Genomic DNA, 20,407 nt, shown 5'->3' with positions numbered 1-20,407 from the left:
GAGGTGGGAGGAGGATCACTTGAGGCCAAGTGTTTGAGACTATCCTGGGCAACATAGCAAGATGCTGTCTGTATAAAAAAATATAAAATAATTAGCCAGGTATGGTGGTGCGTGCCTGAAGCCCAGCAATTAGAGGTTGCCAGCTGCTTGGGAGGCTGAAGCAGGAGGATCACTTGAGCCCAGGAGTTCAAGGCTACAGTGAGCTATGCTTGTGCCACTGTACTCCAGCCTGGGCAACAGAGTGAGATCCTGTCTCAAACAAAAGTAAAAAGAAAACAGAATTAGAATTAGCAACTCCCCCCAAAGAATTGTTATGCTTTTTAATATTTGGGTGTTAAAATCTAATCTTTTTTTCCTGATACATATATACTTTTCTTTTGGTTTTACTGAATTATTATCATATTGCATATACTTTGCTTTTTAACTTAACACTAATATATGATCAATATCTTTGCATTCCATTATTCTTTTATGAGCATTTGTAAGGGCTGCAGGGTATTCCACTGTCTGACTAGACTGTAAGTTGTTTATTTACTTTTTTTAAGAAATGGGGTCTCACTATGTTGGCCAGACTGGAGTGCAGTGGCACCATGATAGCTCACTGCAGCCTCGAACCTCTGGGTTTAAAACATCCTCCAGCCTCAGCCTCCTGAGTAGCTGGGACCACAGGTGTGTGCCACTGTGCCTGGCTTAGACTGTGAGTTATTAAACCCATCCCCACTCTTGTGAGTTTAGGCTGTTTTTCTCCCCTTCGCTATTATAAACAGGGCTGCACTGGATGCTGTGATCCCTTTTCAAAGCAGGTTACTTCTGTGGAAGGGGCAGCACAGCCCAAGGTTGTGAGCATCTGGAACCCAAGGTCAGTGGGCTGAGCACAGAATGTCTGATCCTCCTCACTCTTTTTAATCTTTTTAAAGTCTTTTAAAATCTTTTTTAAGTTTTCTCCCCCAACCCCAAAACAAAATAAAATTAACAACCAAAAAAAAATGTATCACTCTGACTACACAAATTTGGTTCATATCTTTTCTCTCTATATACCTTTATCATCTGAACTTTTAATTTCAGACTGAAATCAAGCCTTGGAATTTAGCGTGGAAGGAATTTATAAGGCTAAAATGATTAATGATTGAAATGATATTTCAAGAGTGGAAACCCTTTCTCAGCTTGCAGGATAACAACCCTCCTCTTATATCACAATAATGACCAAGCACACAGATTCACGTTACCAGCTTGCCGATGACTCTCTGGTGGCCCCCGCATGATCATACGGTCCTCAGAACACCAGAAGATCATATGCAAATATTGTCTGCATATTCATCAAGATACCACGTGGCCAGTGTAAGCTGCTTTAATTATCCTTCAAGGAGAAACACAGCCGTCTCTAGCACACGCACTTCGGTGGCTCTGTCGGCGTGTTGGTGCCTGAACTGATATGGAAATTATTTCAAAAGCAAAATATTGAAGAGGAGTGAAATCTGCTGTACTGTACAGTCAACTTAGCAATTAGAAGTTGCCAGCCTTTTTTTTTTTTTGAACAGTCTTGCTCTGTCGCCCAGGCTGGAGTTCAATGCTGCAATGTTGGCTCACTGCAACCTCTGCCTCCTGGGTTCAAATGATCCTCCCCTCAGCCTCCCAAGTAGCTGGGACTACAAGCATGCACCACCACATCTAGCTTTTTTTTTTTGTATTTTTTGTAAAGATGAGGTCTCGTTATATTGCCTGGGCTGGTCTTCAACTCCTGGGCTCAAACAGTCCACCCACCTCGGCCTTCCAAAGTGCTGGGATTATAGTTGTGAGCCACCGCACCTGGCTGGTTTTTTATTTCTGATTTATACTTTCAGACTTTCAAAAACACAATGATATAATATATTTTAGCTATAAAATTTATGATCTATTCACCCCTGAGTTATAAATAATGGGAAAGCTAAATTGCATTCTCTGAAATATAAAAGTCCCGTGAGGCATTCCCAAAGAAGTTATGTCCATTTAATAATTAAGCAACAAGGAATATGGAATAAAAATTTCATTCTTAGCCAGGTAATGGACTGTAGCTTTCTTTGCACTTTGTACTCATGGATACACCAGAAAGATATGTTTTTCACCCAGGGATATCAACGGAATCAATAAATTGATGTTCATAGAAGCTCTTGGTGGCCGGGTGCGGTGGCTCACACCTGTAATCCCAGCACTTTGGGAGGCCGAGGTGGGCAGATCACTTGAGGTCAGGAGTTCAAGACCGGTCTGGCCAACATGGTGAAACCCTGTCTCTACTAAAAATACAAAAATTAGTCAGGCGTGGTGGTGCATGCCTGTAGTCCCAGCTACTTGGGAGGCTGAGGGACGAGAATCACTTGAACCCGAGAGGTGAAGGTTGCAATAAGCTGAGATCTTACCACTGCACTCCAGCCTGGGGAACAGAGTGAGGCTCCGTCTTAAAAAAAAAAAAAAAAAAAAAAAAAAAAAAAAAAAGCTCTTGGCTTTTATAAGCCAGTATATAATTTTTTCATTCTTAAAATGAGTGTCTTTTCCCACCTAAATCTTGAAGTAATACTGTTAACATCCTCAAATGTGAAGAAGAAAAACATGTATATTTATAATCTATATCATTTATCTATGAGTAATGAGTAAAGGTTTCAGTTGCAACACTGAAATTCCTCAGTCTAATAGAGAATCAAATTATAGCTACAGGCTGCTAATTCATAGAAAGAAAACCCTTGAAACAACAAGAATTCCAAAAGCCCAAGGTAGATCTGAAAAAGCCACCGTTAAAACTAGAATTCGGGAGTATCTTATGTACAACGTTGAATTTCCCAAAGAAAACTCTCATAAACTGACAACAATGACCAACCCATTTAAGGGCCCTGGAGAATGGCCAGAAGCAGGCAGAGACTGGAAGGGGTTCAAAGATCTAATCCTTAAAAGAAGGGTTCTAGGGCCCTTCTTCCAGTCTGCTGAGCACTGTGACTAGAGCACAAGAAGAAAGCCAGTCGTAGGGTTGGAGACGTTCCATGGTGAAGTTCAGGGCTGTCAAGAGTAGCTGGAGAGGGGGAAAGAGAATCCAGGAAAGGAGAGAGCCGCATTGAGGCAGCCCTGAAATCCACTAAAATTTCCCTCAAATCTGGCTGATGAGTTGAACTCTGAACACCCAGAAGAGCTGCAGGAAGTCGAGAGAAGGCAGGAACTGCATGGTGAAGGAGTTGAGCAGAGACTGCAAGTCCTGTCAAGTGCACGGAGCAGAGTTGGAGTCTGAGTTCCAAGTTAGAGGGGACTGGCAAAGCGGTTAGGCTTTCCATTGAAGCTGCAGAAGGGCCGCGCCTCGGGGATAAAGAACAATCCCAGGACTAAGGGATTTTCCTTAGATCTCAGGGCAAAAGCTAGTTAGAACCACTCAAAGAAAGCATGAAACCAAGCCTCCTCAAGTTCGAGGTGACCCATCAGTAACTTAACTGCCTGCTAGAACAAAAATCAGTACTCCTCAAGGAAGGGAATAGAATCTAGCATCTCTATGATGTAGCATCTACAATATTCAATATACAGTTAAAATTTATTGAACATGAAAAGAAACAGGAAAATGTGATTCAGAGTCAGTAGAAAAATCAGTTAATAGAAAGTGACCCCCAAATGAGTCAGAGGTTGGAATCCAGACAAGAACTTTAAATATGCTACTGTAAATATGTTTAAGGATTTAAAGGGGGAAAAAAACCCAGAGAAATGGAAACACACACACACGCACACACATATGCAATTTTTGGATCAGCTGCATCAGCTTAACAGCAGATTGGAGGCAGCTGAAGCAAAGGTTGGCAAACTTAATAAAGGAGCAATAGAAATGATTCCGTCTGTAAAGAGGTAAAAATGTAAATAATGAACAGAGTTTCAATAACCTATAAGACAATATCAAGCACTGTAATAACAAACATGTAATTGGTATCCCAGAAGGAGAGGAAAAAGAGAGAACAGGGCAGAAAAAAATATTTGACTAAGCAGTGGCTGAGAATCCCCCAAATATGGTAAAAAACTTACAGATCAATTTACAGATCCTAGAAATTCAGCAAACCCTAACCAGGATAAATACAAAAAGTAACACATATAGAAATATTGTAGTCAAATTACTGAAAACCAGAGGCAAAGAAAAAATCTTCAAAGAACTCAGGGAAAAAAAGACACATTACATACAGGAGACTGTCCATATGAATTCCTGCTGACCTCTCATCAGAAACAAGGAAGGCCAAAAAGCAATGAATGGCATCCTCAAAGGGCTGAAAGAAAAATAACTGTCAATCAGGAATTCTACGTCTAGTTAAACGATTCTTCAAACACAAAAGTGAAACAAAGACATTTTCAGATAAGCAGAATCTGAGAAATTTGTTGCCAGGAGACCCTCACTATAAGAAACACTAAAAGAAATGACCCAGTTAGAAACTTGGCTCTAAAGGAGAGAAAATCAAGAGTCCCAGACATGACAAAACTGGGTAAACATCAAAAACTTAACATTTTCACTGCAAGACAACAGATTGTTTAAAGTAAAATTGATGAAATTGTATTGTGGATTTTATAATGCATGTAGATGTAAAATATATCAAATTAGTAGCACAAAGGAGGAAGGCAAGATGGAGTGGTTGCAAGTCTACATTTTAGGTGAAGCGGCACAATGTTAATTCTAAGTAGCCTATGAAATGTTAAAGATTCATATTATAGGCCGGGTATGGTGGTTTCATGCCATAATCCCAGCACTTTGGAAGGCGGAGGCGGGAAGACAGCTTGAGCTCAGGAGTTTGAGACCAGCCTGGGCAACACAGGGAAACCTTGTCTCTACTTAAAAAAAAAAAAAATTAGCCAGGTGTGGTGGTGTGCACCTGTAGTCCCAGCTACTAGGGAGGCTGAGGAGAGAGGATCATTTGAGCCTGGGAGATGGAGGCTGCCGTGTGCCATAATAGCGCCACTGCACTCTAGCCCAGGCAACAGAGTGAGCCCCTGCCTCAAAAAAAAAAATCCATATTATAATCATCAGAGCTAAAAAGTCAACAGAGAGATGAAACTGGAATACTGAAAAGTTATTCAATTAACAAAAAAAGGCATGAGAGGCAGAAGAATGAAATAGAGATAGAAAACAGACCCATACCAGCAACAACATGAAACTCAAAAACCTGTGTTAAGTGAAAAAAGCCAAACCCAAAACAGTACATGCTGTACGGATTCTATGAATTAAAAACCCTTCCAGATCAGTCCACACTAACCCATGCTGATAGAAATCAGAACAGTAGTTTCTTATGAGAGGTGGGGATTGCCTGGGAAAAGGTAGATAACCTTCAAGAGGGACAGGAATTTATAGATGTTGATCGAGGTGGTGGCCTACGCAGAGTACACGTTTGTCAAAATTCATAGAACTTAACAATTAAAATGTGTGCATTTCATCTTATGTATATACATTTTACATAAACATCAATTTTTGAAAGCTTCTTAAAAACTCTTGCAGAGCCTCCGGTTATAAACTTTAATCAACAGAGGGCGCTCGGAGCCCACCAAACACGCTTTGGGCCCCCAGCGACTTAGAAATGCAAATCAGAGCAGCTCTGGGCTCCCCCGTCTCCAAGGTGGATCGCGCAGCTCCCCAACACTCCCCCTCGACACCCCACCTTCCCCACCCGCGGCCTCGCCGGCTCGTTTCACCACACGCTGCTTTTTGGCTGATAAGCGGCTCGTGGCCAACGGCGATGATGTGTTTCGCGGCACCTACGCGAAATACAGATGCGGGTGGGAGCTGGCGCGTGCTGCCTGGAGGTGTACCTGCCCCCTAAGGTCCCCTATTGATAGGATCGCTTTTAAATTGGAAGTGGGAACGTAATGGAAACGTCCACTCTGTTCTTGCCATCTTCATTTTGACCTTTTTACCTCGCTTTGGTGGCTGTGAAATATTCCCACGCAGGAGCTGGAGCGGGGAGGAGTGGGGCAGAGCATGGGAGGCACAGAAGAAATTGTCCCCGAGGAAGGCAGAGTGGGGGCGTGGCCCCAGGCTTCCAGAACTCCGAACCTTTGTCTTCTTGCCCCCTCCTGCGTCGTCCACAGCTCAGAAGGAAGTCAGCGACCAGAAAGCCCTGAACGTCCTTCGCGCCCTCGCCCACCCCCGGGCTGGGTCTCCCCGCGGGCGCGGAGATGCCATTACACCCCACGTGATCCCTGCGCCCGGCCAGTCCTTCCAGAGGCGTCTCGCGGGGTGTTAATTAAAGGTCACAACAAAACAGACCCGCTGGCTCACCAGAAGAAATGTCCTCCCGTGAAATGAAAAATGACACCCCAGAGCAGCCACGTGTGGAGCCTGGCATGCGCCGGCTTCCTGCGCTCCTGGGCGCTGCGCCGGGGGACTGGGGGGGGGGGCGATCGGAGAGGGAGCGATGACGGGGTGCTCCGGAGACCCCGCGGGGCCCAGGCGCAGGAAGAAACGGGCGGCGGGGGGCGAGGGGGCCGATCCCACGCAAGGAGAGGCCAAGGCCAGCTCGCGCCACACCCCCTCTCCAGGCCTGAGTCGTCCGCGTGCAGCGCGGCGAAGCCCTCAGTTTCCCCTGCCCGGCAGCGGCCCGCTGGGTCACCAGGCTCACCTGTCCCAGCCCCGGGCGGCTTAGTCCATCACAGACTGGGGCTCGGGCGGGCGGGGGACCAAGGGCCCTAGTCCTGCGGCTGCGGTCGGGGAGGGTGGCCCCCCGGCCGGCCCGGGGTCGGTAGGGCAATTCCAGAAAAGGTTTGCCGGGCAGGTCTCCGAGAACAAAGGGCGGGGGGAGGACCCGGTATGTTTGTGGACTTGTTTGTGACTCAATCCCTTTTGCACGGCGTTTCAAAGACAGACCTGCAAGCCTTGTCAGGAAGAGAAAGAACTTGGGGGCGGGGGAGGCTGGGGCACCGCATTTCCGTCCAGCCACGCTCGCTCGCGCGGCCCCTGAGCTCCAGGCTCGCGCAGCGGCGTTTCATTAGAGCCCCGGGCCCGGGCAGCGCGCCAGGAACTTCCCCGCACGCAGCGAGATCGACGATCCCCCGCCCCCAGCCCCGGCCCGGCTCCAGGCCTCGCAATGTCAGGCACGAGCGCCGCCACATAAAATGGATCCCGGCCGGCGCGGCGAGGGCGGCAGGTTCCCGAGGCTCCTCCGCGCTGCGCCCGGGCGCACACGCGCGCTGTGACCGCCGACCGCTCCCGGGCCACGCGGAGCCGCCCCTCTCCCGGCCCTCGCGCAACTGTCAGGCGAAACGGGCCGGCGGATATTGGCTCGGCGACACGCCGAGGCTCCTCCCCGAGTCTGGATCTTTATATTTTGGGAGAATTTCTTTGAACTCAGTTACCAAGCTCGGTGAAGGAGACAAGTTCCCACAGCTGACTCGGCTCGGCTCTCCCACCTTCCCGGCAGCGGCCGCGAGCCCTGATTGTATCCCTCCCTTTCCTCGTGGGGGAGCACGGACTGACTTGGCTGAAGAAAATGCCAGTTCTGTGGATGTGGCCGTGACAAGAGGACGTGCGGCTGGAAGAGGCACAAGGGGATGAGGAAAAGCATGCTTTGAAGAGAAGAATAAACCAGCGACCCCAACCCTTTCTGCAAATTGGTGCTGTTACTTGTGGGATCCATTTGCTTTCATTCCCTCCCACCCCACCGCTGAAGAAACCTTGCCCTGAGGGCTGAGAGCCAGCCCCCTACAGCCGGGGGACGCTTCTGGGTTGGAGGACCTTCTGGATGTAGCGTTGGTGGAACCTTTAGATGCTCTCCTCTGGAAAAGCCACCATGAATTCGGTAGCTGGGAATAAAGAGAGGCTTGCGGTCTCCACCAGGGGCAAGAAATACGGGGTAAGTTGTGACGGTACGACGCGGAGACGCGTTACCAGACCCATCTCGGCGGGGGTCCCCCTTTCCCCGGGATCGTGCGGCCCCGACCCCGAGCTCTCCCCCGCTGCAGAGGCGCCCCCGGGGCTGGCGGGGTTGTGAGTGCGCGGAGGCGGGTCTGCCGCGGGGACGCCCGCACACTCGCCTCGCTCTCGGAATTTTTTCAGCCCTCTCGTTCCTTCCTTTCCCCGCACCCGTAACTTTTGCAGCATTCCTGCACTTCTAGGCAGAGTGAAGCCGAAGGGGAGGGTTTCCCATGAATGCTTGGCAGTACCTCGGATCGTTTAGCTGGAGCCGTGAGAGCCTTTCGTTTACCTGCAGGATCCGGAGAGTTGGACCCCGTATGAATAAAAATCCTGAAATCACAGCCCTCCCCCTACCCCCCCATAGGGTCTTCCAGGATTTTGTTCCCGGCATCTTGCTGGGGTAGGTGCCGGCTTCAAAAGCGTGGGGCGCTGAACCTATGGATCCCCCGCGCCTTGCAGAAGCCGTGGAAACGGCCCCGAGCGAGTCCCCTTCCTGACCCCAGGAGGAGGCCACCGGAGACCAGCGCAGGGGTCACCTGGGCGGTGGGGACTCACTTAAGGACAATTAACGAGACAGATGGAGGGCAATTTGGCCGCAGGGCTTGGAGAGGTCCCCAACCGACTCCCGTGGGCGGTTCGAGCGGGTACTTGGTGGCGCACGTATGACCCAGCTCCTGGGCGCTGCAGCCCGCCGCCTTGCGGCCCCTGACACCGGCGTGTCTTCCCCGCAGGTGAATGAAGTCTGCTCGCCCACCAAGCCCGCAGCGCCCTTCTCCCCAGAAAGCTGGTACCGGAAAGCATACGAGGAGTCGCGCGCCGGCAGCCGGCCCACTCCTGAGGGCGCGGGCTCAGCGCTCGGCTCCTCGGGGACCCCGTCTCCCGGCTCGGGCACCTCGTCCCCGAGCTCGTTCACCGGCTCCCCGGGACCCGCCTCCCCCGGCATCGGCACTAGTTCGCCGGGCTCCCTGGGCGGCTCTCCGGGCTTCGGCACAGGCTCCCCGGGCTCCGGCAGCGGCGGCGGCTCCTCCCCCGGCTCGGACCGCGGCGTCTGGTGCGAGAACTGCAACGCCCGCCTGGTGGAGCTCAAGAGGCAGGCCCTGAAGTTGCTCCTCCCGGGGCCCTTCCCGGGCAAGGTGAGCGCCGCGCGGGGCTGGTGGGGAGGCGCCGGGAGGGCGGGGCCGGGCCGCCACCCACAGCAGCTGCTCAGCCCGCTGCGACCTTGCGCGCCGGCTCCACGCGAGGGCCCCCGGCGGCGCTGGGGATGCTCCACACCTCACGGGGCTCTAGCACGCGGGGCGACCCATGCCCCTTCCTCAGCCAGGCCGCCCGGGGGGCAGGAGGACCAAGTCCCGAGCGCGAAGGGGCGCCCGTGGCCACAGGCCTCACGGCCCACGGGGGAGGCCCCCAGGTGGTCTCTCCTGCCGCCCCCTCCCAGCTCTCCCTGGCGGCTGCAGGCTGCGCTTTCGATGTTTCTCCCCACCCCCACCTGTGATCCTTTACAAAAATGTCAGCGGGAGCTGTAAAAGCAAGCTGATGCTTGGAGCTGGCATTTCCCACTGCCTGTTTGTGGTCCATCCTTTCCGCGGTTGCAGAAACAGAAACATACTCGAAAGCCAGCATTTTCCCCTTCTCAGTCTGTATGTGTGTCTGAGGAAGATCCGGAGGCGGGTGGCTCTTCGGAGCAGTGCTCCCTCCTGGCCTGCTCCTGCGCCAAGCACACTGGTTCCTCCATAGCAACCCTGCCCGCAGTGTGTGACTGGCCGGAGCCCCCAGGGGATAACAATGCGATTGTATTTGCACTGTTGGGTCCAAGTACTATCAAATGATAATATTTACTCTGCCACTTCAAAAGAGTTTTTATCAGTGGTTAGAGAGCAATATCAAGGAAATAGAGTGGATTGCTGTAGAGGTTTTTGACACTGTTGGTTCAACGTCAATTTCTGGTTTATTATTTCCGTGACTTTAGAAATGAAATACTGTGATTTCGAGTAGGCGTTTAGGAATGACTGCGTCTGCTGGCCCAACCTGCGTATGCAGATACACACGTTGATGTTTTCATAGGCAAGGGTTAAATTCAACAAATGCCCACAGACGCTGTGAAACTTAAAATGGGGAAAATGACCACCAGGAGAATTGGTTTTATGAATGCAGAACTTATCTCAAGAATAATGAACTCGTGGATTGTTGTCAGTGTACCGTTTTTGTAGAACTCGTGGATTGTTGTCAGTGTACCGTTTTTGTAGTTTGATACATCTGCCATGACATCCCAAGGATAAATCTCAAGGAGTCAAAAAGCTTATTTCGCTCTTGCGTGCTAGACCTTCTGATTTAACACCGTTTCTTCACTCACAGATTTATTTGCTCTCGTGATCCTTCATCAATATTCATTGATTTTCTACTCCATCCGAGGCACTGTGCCAGGCACAGCAATGAAAATACCAGGTCCATTCATGCAGTCCTTGTCCACGTGGAGCTTAGATTCTAGTGGAGGATACAGATAACAACCACAAAACGCACAGTTCACAATGTCTTCCCATTTGTGGAGGGAATGTAGGGTGCTGTGAGGTTGTTGAACTGGATGGGAGCATCTGATAAAGATGGGAGGACCTTGGTTCTTAAAGATCTAATAGCTGATATTTGGCAGTCCTAATACGTTACAGCCTACCAAATTATTTTAGACCTTTCTTGAGGACCTATTCTTATAATAGGCTTATTGTGGCATTGGGTGTTCCTATATGCAAAGGCAGATCAAAATACACTCTTCTCATTTAAAAAAAGAAGAGGGGAAGGAAAATCTACAGAAGAAACAAATGTTGAAACTCATACGCATCCATCATGTTTTATGGAGTCCTGTGACCAGCTGGAATCTTGTTTTTATAGAAACAGCCTGGAACATTCACTCACAGGGAGGCAGCTCAATATATTTGCCAATTTTATGTGTGTGATAAGGTAAAACTCTTGTTGGTAAACTGATTGTATTGTCAGAGTGAGGTGATGGCCCCAGAAGAAACACTGGATTTGCTGAACCCCCATGCTCTACAATGCCTTAGAGTGATCCAAGGACATCTAGAGAAGACCTGGTAGTCATGGGGGCAGTCACAGGGGATCACTTTAAGTGCATACGCGAATGTCACACAGTACCACAGTTGCCGGAGTTTTATACGTGAAGCAGCACAGTAAAGCGTGACATTTGGTGCAAGGGCATAGACAGGGCTCAGCCAGGAAGAAGGATGCTTTGCATCAGCTCGTTGTTAGTAATGAGATGTGGGGCCTCAATTTTAACTACAAAATTTCTGCAAGCCTTTGTGAATAATAATTGTGTGTGTGTGTGTGTGTGTGTGTTTTAAGCATTTGTACCTTGCATTTAGGTACAATTTCCATTATACCTTTAGCATTTGCAACCTTATAGCCAAACAGTTGCCATGTTCTCTGGTGTACCATGGATGGAGGCCATGTGACTTGGATAAGACTTTTCTTCTTCCCGGAGCAATATTAATGAACAAACTGGACCACTGTAGCCCTCAGGCACAGAAGGAGTTAAGTTTCATTAGAACAAGAGGTGTCACTGTGACTCCAACATGCAGTTCGCTCAGTTCGCTCTGAAGAGTGAGAGTCTGGAAGATAAAGACATGTTTTTGAGGCGTAATTAACAAAAATCATCTGTGTAATTTGCTTAAGATGCTTACCTGCATTTGGGAAATATTTTCTTAAATAGAGTGTTAAATTCTACTAGGTGGTATTAAACGTCTCCTAGGTAGATATTTAAAAGTCAAAAGCAGAATAGCACATCCAGGAACCTTAATATTTTAGGATGGATTTGGTTCTGGTTCTTCCTTCACCACTGATTTACTTTGTGACATTGGGTAAATTAGTTTTCCTCTCTACTTTTTAACTTTCCTATTAATATCCTAAGGAAAAAAATGAATGAGACTGTTAAAACGTCATTAAAATGACCCAAGGTAACGTCTGAAAAGTGCTTTCATTCTTTAGAGAAAGATATGAGGGTTGATGATTATTAATGAGCTAAGATTCTGTTAGATCTATGTTTTACAGAATTTAAGGTTTTTCTTATAAGATATTACTCCTGTCAGTTTCTAATTTCATCTGTATATTTTCTAAACATGCTGCCATATGAGTTCTCACACTGTGCCTGTTGGTAGGTAGCAAGCCCTATTGAATCCCCCATTCTGTCTTTGGAACAGTTGGTTGAGGAGGGGAGGTGAAGTAGTAGAGAGCCCATTCTGGGTATCTGGTTGGTTCCAGGAGCTAGTGCCTGGCTCTGGTGGCCTGAGAAGAACCATCTTATTCTGAGCACTGCAATGGAGGATAGGGCTTCATGGTAGAAAATGACATTATTTGAATGTAACGGAGTGGGTGATAGTGTTGGCTGAGGTAGGAAATAGGAGGAGACGTGGAATTGGATGGAGCTCAGAGGGAAGGATGATCATGAGTCTGGTTTTCCATGCAGCGAGTCTGAGCTTTCTGGAAAGAGATGGAGGCAGATTTAATAATAAAACACTTTGTTTTTGGCTATCTCAAGACTGGCGTGTAGAAGTGACAGCTGTGAGCTCACATAGCTCTGCTGTTGATACTCTGTATTCATCCTTTCCGATAGCAACTTACCTGGTGAGTAGACGTTTGTGCCTGGTGGCACATTGTAAAACACTCAGATTGACTTTTATTACCTTGATCAGTACAAAAAGTACTTAATGGGTTGATATCATTTCTCTTTTGGTGCCGGTGAGTGGAAGTGGTCAGATAAAAGAATGTGGACGTGTAAAGTGTTGCGATTTAAGTGAGAATGGCCCTTTTACCCATTGTAGTGTTCCAGTGTGTGAATACACAACCATTTCATGTCCAATGGCAAGAGCATCTTTCCTGCTTTATACACAGTCAGGGCACTGAGCCAGAAATAGGGGCCAAGGAACGAATTGCTCAATTTTGGGCTAGCCTAGATCATTCTGATATCTGTGACAGAACTTTTGAATGGACTGGGCAAGTCCTACGAAACAACAGCCCAACGAAATTCCCTGGAGTAAGCAGTAAAGCTCCAGGTTGGCAAAAGGTTATCAGACATCTGTTCATTTCCATATCAATAAAAGAAAATCTTTTATGTAAAAAAAAAAAAGTGCAGAACTATGTTCCTATCTGATTGTTTCTCAGTCAGATATTCTGAGTCCATTTATGCCCCAGAAATATCAGGAAGATTAGCCAGACATACTGAGAAGGGTGGCCAGGAATCACAGAGATGAAAGAAAGGAATGCGTCATAGGGGTTAAAAACGCCAAACGTGGACTCTAAATAGCTGGAGACCAAGTAAGTCTAGACTTGAGGAGATATAGATATCCCCACATGCATATTTCTGTATTTTGCCAGCTCCAAAAGAGGGGTATGGAAAAATAACTAGACGCAAAAAGTCCCCCAAAAGCCATCATAAAACATTTTATAGATAGGATAAAACAGACATTGCATTTCAAGTACTTATTAATTATAAGGGACTTCTAGCTGAAATCTTCTCTTTCTTCTAAGAACATGTGGCTATTTTCAAAAAGCTTCATTTGAGTCTTTCTCATATCAGAAGTATTTTAGATAAAGGAGCAGTTAGTAGATAATAGCAGTCATGAAAAAGTCCTGCAGCATTTATCATTTGAAAATTTCTGAAACATTTTGGGAGTTTATAAAAACATTCCCAGGAGAGACATGTGAGCAGTAATCTCTTTTTAAGGCTTAGCAAGCTGTGGAATAATGGCAGTTCATTCTACCAGACTATTAATTGTGAAGCAACATGGTCAGTTTTTATAGTGACTTAATTCACTTTGCAAAAATCCCTGGCCTGCAATAATTCCTTCCACACCCATTGCAGATAGGATTACTACATTAGAAATGTGATTTTTAAATGGCTGAGGCTGGTAGTTTGTCAGCATTTGGAAGGATTAAGTCAGTTAAAATGGAGGCAACATCAGTTGCCATTTGTTATTTGGCATTATATCACAGATTGTACCATTAGTGGGCCAACAATAGCGATGATAGTAATAATAATAATATGTAATAAATGGCTAACAACTATTGTCCTACATACCACGAACTACACCGAAACACACACACACACATAATCTCCTATATTAAAATGAAGATGAACGTGATTTTTTCTTTTTTACCCTGGAATTCCAAGTGCTTGATGTGGTTAAGATCATAGAAGGAAGCAAGAAGAAAAAATATGCAAGGAACAGAGAAATCCAATCACACTTTCCCCCAGAAGCTGTTGAGGGTCCCTATGAGTAGAACTGACTGAGTGAGAGGCACCGGCTCGAGATGGTTATTATTTTTCCTGGGCTCACAGATGGAATTTTACTTCCGGTGAGTGGGGAGGTTGGGGGAAAGTATGTGAGACTGTCAGGTTCTGAGTTGAGTAATTGTCTTGGCTGGAATGCAAGGGGCCGGGGGAAGGAACCTCCTTATATTTACATGCACCCATTGGAGACCCTGTTGTCATCCCTTCCTGAACAGAAAACTCTGCCCGAGGGCCCCGTCCTGACCTTCTGCGAGGAAGAGTTCTTCAGCCGGCCATTTCAGTGCCCCATCGGCAGGGCGGCCAGACCTCTGCTCTGTTTTGTCCTCAAAAAGATTGCAAATTGGCTGGTGTCTGTGAGGGTTCTTGGTCATTTTGCAGGAATACAAGACAAATTTCCTTTTTACCACTCTCTCCAGTCACAAGCTATTCATCAGCATCCTTTCTTTCCTGTTTCTCGTCTATGGTGTCATTGTGGCGAAGGAGCACTGTTTAGAATGTGCTCCCAATCGCTCTTTTATACCTATGTATGCACCCATCAGAAATATCTTTTTTTTTGAGACGGAGTCTCGCTCTGTTGCCCAGGCTGGAGTACAGTGGCGTGATATTGGCTCACTGCAACCTCTGCCTCCTGGATTCAAGCGATTCTCCTGCCTTAGCCTCCCGAGTAGCTGGGACTACAGGCGCCCGCCACCATGCCCAGCTAATTTTTGTATTTTTAGTAGAGATGGGGTTTCACCATATTGGTCAGACTGGTCTCGATCTCTTGACCTTGTGATCCACCCGCTTTGGCCTCCCAAAGTGCTGGGATTACAGGCAGAAATATCTTATTTTAAAGTACATTTGTGTAGATGCAAAAGGACTGGGGATACACCTGTATTCCTAATGTACTTGTGAAATATTTGTCAAGATATCAACTCAGTTTGTATCCATCGTTGGGTTACCATTGCCTTTGGAGCTGCTCCAGAGCCTGTCTAAGAAAATTGGAAATGAGTCATTGTTAAAAAGATGTTTGTCCACCTCCAGGTCTCAAAGAACTCACCTGTGTTTTCTTCTAGGATTTAAATAGTGTCCTTTTTAATATTTAGATCTCTAATCCATTGAGAGATTATTTTGGTGCAAAATGAAAGATATAGATCAAATTTCATCTTTCTCTAAATGTCTATCCAGTTGTCCCCACTTTATTAAAACATTCTTCTTACTTGCAGACTTTTTCTTGTGAAAAAAAGAATTTATCTTTCTCACATTAATTGAAGATACCACCATTGTCATAAATCAAATTTTCAGTTGTATCTGGACCTATTACAGGATCTTCTAGAATGTTCTCACTCTGTTGTCCAGGCTGGGTTACAGTGGCACAATCTCGGCTCACTGCAACCTCCGCCTCCCAGGTTCAAGCAGTTCTCCCGCCTCAGTCTCACAAGTAGCTGGCAATACAGGCATGGACCACCATGCCCAGCTAATTTTTGTATTTTTAGTAGAAATGGGGTTTCACCATGTTGTCCAGGCTGGTCTTGAACTCCTGACCTCAAGTGATCTGCCTGCCTTGGCCTCCCAAAGTGCTGGGATTCCAGGTGTGAGCCACTGTGCTTGGCCCACACTATTTTAATTATGGAAGCTCTGTAGCATGTTTTCATGTTTGGCAGGGCTAGCTCTCTCTCCCTCAAATAGTGCCTTTCTTTTCTAGGAGTTTCCTTGCCTAACTCCAATTTTTTTTTTTGTTAGAACAGTGTTGAATGTATACATTAACCTGGGGGAATAGTTGGCATCTTTATGGTGTTGAATCTTTCCCAAGAACGTGGAATACCTTTTCATTTGAACAAGTCTACTTTTTAGCAATTTTTAAGAGTTTCTTCATACAGGCTTTGCACATTTCTTGTTAAACTTTTTCTTAGGTATTATAGCTTTTGTTGCTATTGTAAATGGAGTCTTCACTTCCATTATCTCTTTTAATTGATAATTATTTATGTGAAGGATATTGATCTACATGTTTTATATCCCATTGCCTTATTAAATTCTACTATATTCACTGATTTTTAAAAAATTGGTACTCTTGGATTTTCAAAAAATTTTGTCTTCTTCAAATACAGATACCATTACTCTCTTCCTTTGCTATTTTTATGCCTCTAATTGTTTTCTCTTTTTTGTTACATTGGCTGGTACTCCTGATACAGTGTTACATAATAGCGATATAGTGGGCATGTGTATATTATTTTTTTCTATTAAGATGTTGGCTTTTGGACTGAGATCTGTCTATATTTTTTAAAGTTAAGTAAATATCCATCAATTCCTACTTTAGTGTTTTATTAGGAATGGGTATTATATTTTGCCAAATGTCTTCTCAGTATTTACAGAGAAAATCATGCAATTTTTCTCCTTAGATTTGTTAATATTGTGAGTTATTATTATTGATTTTCTAATAGTGAACCATCCTTGTATTCCCATAATAAACCCCACTTGGCCACAGTGCATTTTGAAAAATATGCTTCTGGATCCAATTTGCTAATATTTCATTTATTGTTTTTGCTTTGATATTCATATGCCAATGAACATTTTTGATTCCTGTTTATGTGCCAGTTCTAGTACTATGCCACATTATAATCCAATTAGGAAAAATACTAAAATTCCTGCCCTGGAGCAACTCACAGTCTAGTGTCAGAGACAGGCAAGGAACGTGGCGAAGCGTAAGCATTCCAGCCACAGGAAACGGCAGGCATAGGCCAGGAAGGGGTGATGCGTGCCCCCTACATATGGGGAACTGAAGTCGCACATGGTCATCATACACAGTATTTGCATGAGTGCGTGACAGGCTGGAAAGGAGGCAGATGGAGGATGAAAGGCCTTGTAGCCTATAGGCTGGACTTTATCCTGTAGGACGTGGGCAGCTATTGGAGGGCACTCATGAAGGGAGTGAAATGATCAGATATGCATTTAAGAAAGATTGCTGGCCAGGCACGGTGGCTCACACCTGTAATCCCAGAACTTTGGGAGGCCAAGACGGGTGGATCACCTGAGGTCAGGAGTTCGAGACCAGCCTGGCCAACATGGTGAAACCCCGTCTCTACTAAAAATACAAAAATTAGCCGGGTGTGGTGGCCCACACCTGTAATCTCAGCTACTCAGGGGGCTGAGGCAGGAGAATCGCTTGAGCCCGGAAGGCGGAGGTTGTAGTGAGCCAAGATCATGCCACTGCACTCCAGCGTGGGTGATGGTGCGAGACTCCATCTTTAAAAAAAAAAATAAAGATTGCTGTGAGAATGAGCAAGAAGATGGGTTGGAAGAGTGGTGTCACCGAGACCAGTTGGGAGGCCCCTTGCAGTGGCTTGAGTGAAGAATGACATAGACTGAACTAGGGCAGTACAGAGGGAAGGGAGAGGCAGCTCCGGCCTGACACATATCATATGTAGAAAACCCGCCATGGGGAGCTGTTGAGATACGGGGCCAGAGGGAGAAAAGATGACGCATTCTCCCAGGTTTCTGGCCAGGGAAACTGTGTGGGTGGTGCTGCCAGTTATGGAGATGAAGAATACAGGCAGAGAAGGGGTTTTGTTATTGTGAGCCCAGTGTTCGAGGATGGCTGTGGATGTTAAATTGATTGGGGTCTCTAGAGCTTGAGGTGGAATGGTCCAATGGGCTCCTGTTGGCGCTCTAGAGCGGCTTCTGAGGTGGAGATGTGGATCTGGGGGATGTCAGCGTAGAGAAGGTGATGGAATCCACAGACGGCATGAGCTCTCCACAGATGTGTGGGGTGAGACGACAGACAGCTGAACATGAAGTGGTGGAGACCACTGACATCGAAGGGACCAGTGGCCTGAGGAGCTAAGAAGACAGACCAAGAAGGAGGGACCAGAAAAGAGGGATGAAAAACCAGGAGAAGGCAGTGTCATGGGAACTGAGGAAGGAGTGAGCTTCAGGGCATAGGGGTGACAAAAGGTCTGATGCCCTGGAGAGGTCAAGGAAGTAAGGACTGAGGTTTTCTTTGAACTGGCAAGGAGGAGGTCATTGGATGTCTTTGTTGGAAGAATTTCTGGTGCCCTGGAGAAAGCCAATGGCATTGTGTCCAGGAATAGATTGAGAGGTGAGGACATCTCAGGCAGCATTTGAGTTGTTGAGGACACTGAGTTACAAGAGATCCACTTCTTGAGGCTCTTATTATCTTAAAATGAAGAACTACAATCAACAGACTTGCGTGCAAAACCAGGCTCCGTCACTTAGGGTGTGACCTTGGGCAAGCCTTGGTCTTTCTAAACCTGGTTATTCTCATCTCTACAGTGGGAGTCATGACAGAGCCCCACCAGAGGATCGTGAGGATTAGGTGAAATTGTGAGATGATAGTCAACCATCGCTTTCTGTTATTATTCCAGTGACTTTCCACAGGAAGTTGAATTTTATAAAAGATTCCTACCCTCCTTCCTTCCCTTCTTCCTTCCCTCTTTGCTTCCTTTTTTCCTTCCTTCCTTCCATCTGACACCAAAATGGAGAAACAGCAGTCAGAGAAAATGAAAGCATTCAGTGCGTCTTTGTTTCTTCACCTCCAAGTGGATAAAGCATCTCATACTTATTTATTCATTTGTAGAGTTGTCACCACAGAAAGTTTAAGGGAGCTCAGTGGATGTAAATAGCGACTCCTTTGGGTTGAGGTGCCATGAATATGGATTGAGAGTTTTTTGTCACAGATGGAAATCCCTTCTTTAAGCCCGGCCCCTCTCGTAGCCCCTCCAGGGAGACTTGCAGATGTGGCATTTGGCATTTCGGCTCCGGGGAATGAGGGAGAGCAGATTTCCTCCAGTGACTGCGCATGCGATGTGCAGATCTGAGCTGCACCAGGAATTTGGGCTTATCTGCCTTCCAATCCAGCTTTGTCTGTCTCAGACGGTTTTCTTTGCAGTTGTACTTTGCTGATCCTATCACATCGATTCCAACCAGACCCCATGGGAAGTCTGGAAATAAAGAAGTCACCCTCCCCCACCAAGCAGGATATCCTGCACATACATCAGCTCTCAGGGCTGGAGTTGACCGTGGAGGAGAGGGATCCTGTGAGCTCTAATACAAAAAAACGAGACATTCTGAACGTTGCTATAGAGGTTAGCAAAGCAGAAGTCTCTGAGGGTAGAGTAAGTATTATTATTTTTTTTAAATACGCAGAACGATAAATATGTCTTAAGTGTTACAGACCAGGTTACAGCTGAGGGACTATTTTGATTTTCCTTTTCTACTTATTGGAGTTTAAGTTCAACACTGTTGCCAACCACAAAAAGTTATTGGGACAAATTTTAGCTCTCCACACAGCATGGTTCTAAAATCTTTGATGGTTCTTACTTGTAAACTTTCTTTTTATATAATTTTTTTTTTTGCTTGAAAGCATGAGCTGCAAATAATAAATTAAAATCCGCTTTTCTATCACAGGGGTGACAAATAGAAACTTTTATTTTGATATGTCCTTATCTAAGTGATGTCTGAGGTCTGTATATGCTAATTCAGGATTTTTTTTCTGAGCTAACCTAGGAACCGATAGAACTTGAGGTTTTTCTGCAGTGTAATTTCGTCTTTGAGTTGGCAGTGATGAGCAGCTATACTTCCCCATGAAACTCTATCATCGTATTTAGAGTGGTTGCTTTCTTTGGGGTTATAATCACTACTTCCCAACCCTTCCTCCACCTAACTGGTGGCTTCACACAACAATGGGAGACTCACCTATTAACTGATTAGAAGCCAGCAATAACAACCAGCACCAAAAACTGTCGAGCTATCTAACCAAATGGTTGTACAGAAAATAAACAGCTGAATTCAGGCAAACAACTGGAAGCAGCCACCATTGTTTTAAAAAAATAATCCCCTGCCCAGTTCAGTTGTGTAACTTTGCACAGCAGGGAGTCCCAGTCCTGAGCAGGTGGCAGAGTGTCTTCCCCATGGTACCATGGCTTGGAATAAGAGCATCAGGTGTCCTTTACCAAGACAGGCAGTGTGGTGACGGGGGCTGAGGGATAGATGGGAGGAGGATAGAAAGGAGAGGAATAAGAGGGGAGGAGGAGGAGGACGGATGAGAGAGAGGGCGAGAAAACAAAGAAATGGGTGGTATACGCATCCAAGGTTGCCTACAATCCCAGATATTTAGGTGAAAAAGGACTGTCCTTGGATCTGGGGACAGAGGTGCAGTCCTGCTTCCAGCACTGGTAAGCATTATGATCTTGGGAGAATCACCTAGCTGGCCTGTGCTTGATTTTTCTTTT

General features: G+C 46.4%; 1 protein-coding gene across 1 annotated transcript in view; it reads left to right on the top strand.

Moving 5' to 3' along the window:
- Window positions 1-7,691: 7,691 nt before the first annotated feature.
- The window catches only part of KIF26B (kinesin family member 26B), a 554,735-nt gene continuing 542,019 nt past the window's right edge, over window positions 7,692-20,407 (top strand). Inside the window, exons 1-2 of the mRNA XM_004028696.5 lie at window positions 7,692-7,826; window positions 8,620-9,021. Of these exons, the coding sequence (XP_004028745.5) occupies window positions 7,740-7,826; window positions 8,620-9,021 (489 nt within the window). The 5' untranslated portion in view covers window positions 7,692-7,739. The remainder of the gene's footprint in view (window positions 7,827-8,619; window positions 9,022-20,407) is intronic.

This window comes from Gorilla gorilla, chromosome 1 (genome assembly GCF_029281585.2).
Source record: "Gorilla gorilla gorilla isolate KB3781 chromosome 1, NHGRI_mGorGor1-v2.1_pri, whole genome shotgun sequence".
In the NCBI taxonomy this organism is placed as follows: Eukaryota; Metazoa; Chordata; class Mammalia; order Primates; family Hominidae; genus Gorilla; species Gorilla gorilla.
The sequence above is the reverse complement of the archived record's forward strand: the minus strand, read 5'-3'. Positions and strand labels throughout refer to the sequence as shown.